The sequence below is a fragment of the Plasmodium fragile genome (genome assembly GCF_000956335.1).
Source record: "Plasmodium fragile strain nilgiri unplaced genomic scaffold supercont1.227, whole genome shotgun sequence".
Taxonomy (NCBI): domain Eukaryota; phylum Apicomplexa; class Aconoidasida; order Haemosporida; family Plasmodiidae; genus Plasmodium; species Plasmodium fragile.
Window position 1 is genome coordinate 1 of NW_012192807.1, and position 1,553 is coordinate 1,553.

The window sequence follows — 1,553 nt, forward strand, 5'->3', positions numbered from 1 at the left end:
CAATTCAAACTTATCGCAAATGAGTCAGTTGAACAAAATTGAAGGATTCAAAATATTCATTTGCATATAAAGGCAAAGCTCAGACATTAACGTGCTGTTGGATTTATATATGTATGTACGTAATTTTGTAAAAGAGTGTTTGTATGTATACGAAATCGCGCAAACACATGTGGCTTACGCATTTTCACTTAACGATTCCTCCCCGCCACCATTATGCTTCATTTCGTCATGTTGTAACACCAGCCAAAAAAGGGAGGCCAGGAAAAAAACATTTACAAATGTGAACGAAGGCAGATAAATCCTGTTCGCGAATCTTTGTATATTTATGGAATTAACAAGGTTCGTGTCCCTTGAGCCTCCGTTCCCTTTTCTCAAAAATGCTCTTTGTTTCATATAAATGAAGCGTAAACAAATATGTATATAAATGTACGTAATATATCCATACGTATTATACGCGCATGAAGGCAGTACGCACACGTAGGGGACACGGACTGCCTTGTGTATGCACTTCAGCAATAGCAAAATATTTCAGTTTAAATGCACATACATGTAAAAAAAGGAAAAAACAACATATTTTTTATTTAAATTTCCCTAAAATATTTAATTTTATTTATTTATTTTCCATTTCCCCCTTTTGACATATACCTCAAAATTAACCAGTTATAAATCCCACACACACACAACCGTATATGTTTTTTTAAGTGTAATTTCAATTAAAATGCCTAAGACGTGCAAAAATGGGCAGGATTGTAGAAAATATAAATCATATGAAAATGTTGAAGATAAAAACATTTCCATTTTTCAACCAATACTGTTAGTTGGTATGATTTTTATGTTTTATATTTTTTACTTTCGTATATTTAAAAGAAGATATGATGCAAATAATGAAAATTATCGAAGGAAATTAAATAATAAAAATATTAGCAGCAAACCCATCATTTCCCTATGCCTAAACGATATAGTCTTAAAGATTATTGGTAACAACGTACACATAGTTGAAAGCTCCATAGAACCATTAAATAAATTGTGCGCAATTTCAGAACTCTTTGTAATTGCTCAAATTTTAAATGATGTACAGGAAAAAAACATAATTGATCTTTTTAAAAGATTGGGCTTGTTTGAAAAAGGCCTGAAAGAGCATCGTCTAATGTTTTGCACAACGTCAAATGGAAGAGCATCGATGATACGTCAGCTGTGCCCTCTTACTCATGTCGATAATGATGAATCTGTAATAAAAACGTTAACAGGGAAAATTCCAAATGTTGTTCAAATATATGGAAATTTAAATACCCCTGACCATTCTAATTTTTTTACTTCCCTACAAGCCTTTACCCAGGTTATATGTGCTGTTGCATCCGTCGAAGGTATAAATTAGCCTAAATTATTTGTATCCATCTCATTCAATTGTAATTTGTTCGGAAGAATTTAAAAAAAAAAAAAAGTGCCCAAGTCTTTATTTGATAATTTTGAATTATTAATCATGTACATATGCGAAAATGTGTACACACAGTGCGTAGTGCATCTTGTTTTGCTTTTCAAGAAGACCTCTTTTT

General features: G+C 31.9%; 1 protein-coding gene across 1 annotated transcript; it reads left to right on the top strand.

Moving 5' to 3' along the window:
• Positions 1-718: 718 nt before the first annotated feature.
• AK88_05676 (uncharacterized protein) lies at positions 719-1,375 on the top strand (the record flags this gene model as incomplete). The annotated part of the gene is made up of 1 exon (XM_012483278.1): positions 719-1,375. One exon carries the CDS (start codon positions 719-721, stop codon positions 1,373-1,375), a length of 657 nt encoding a protein of 218 aa, XP_012338701.1.
• Positions 1,376-1,553: the final 178 nt, after the last annotated feature.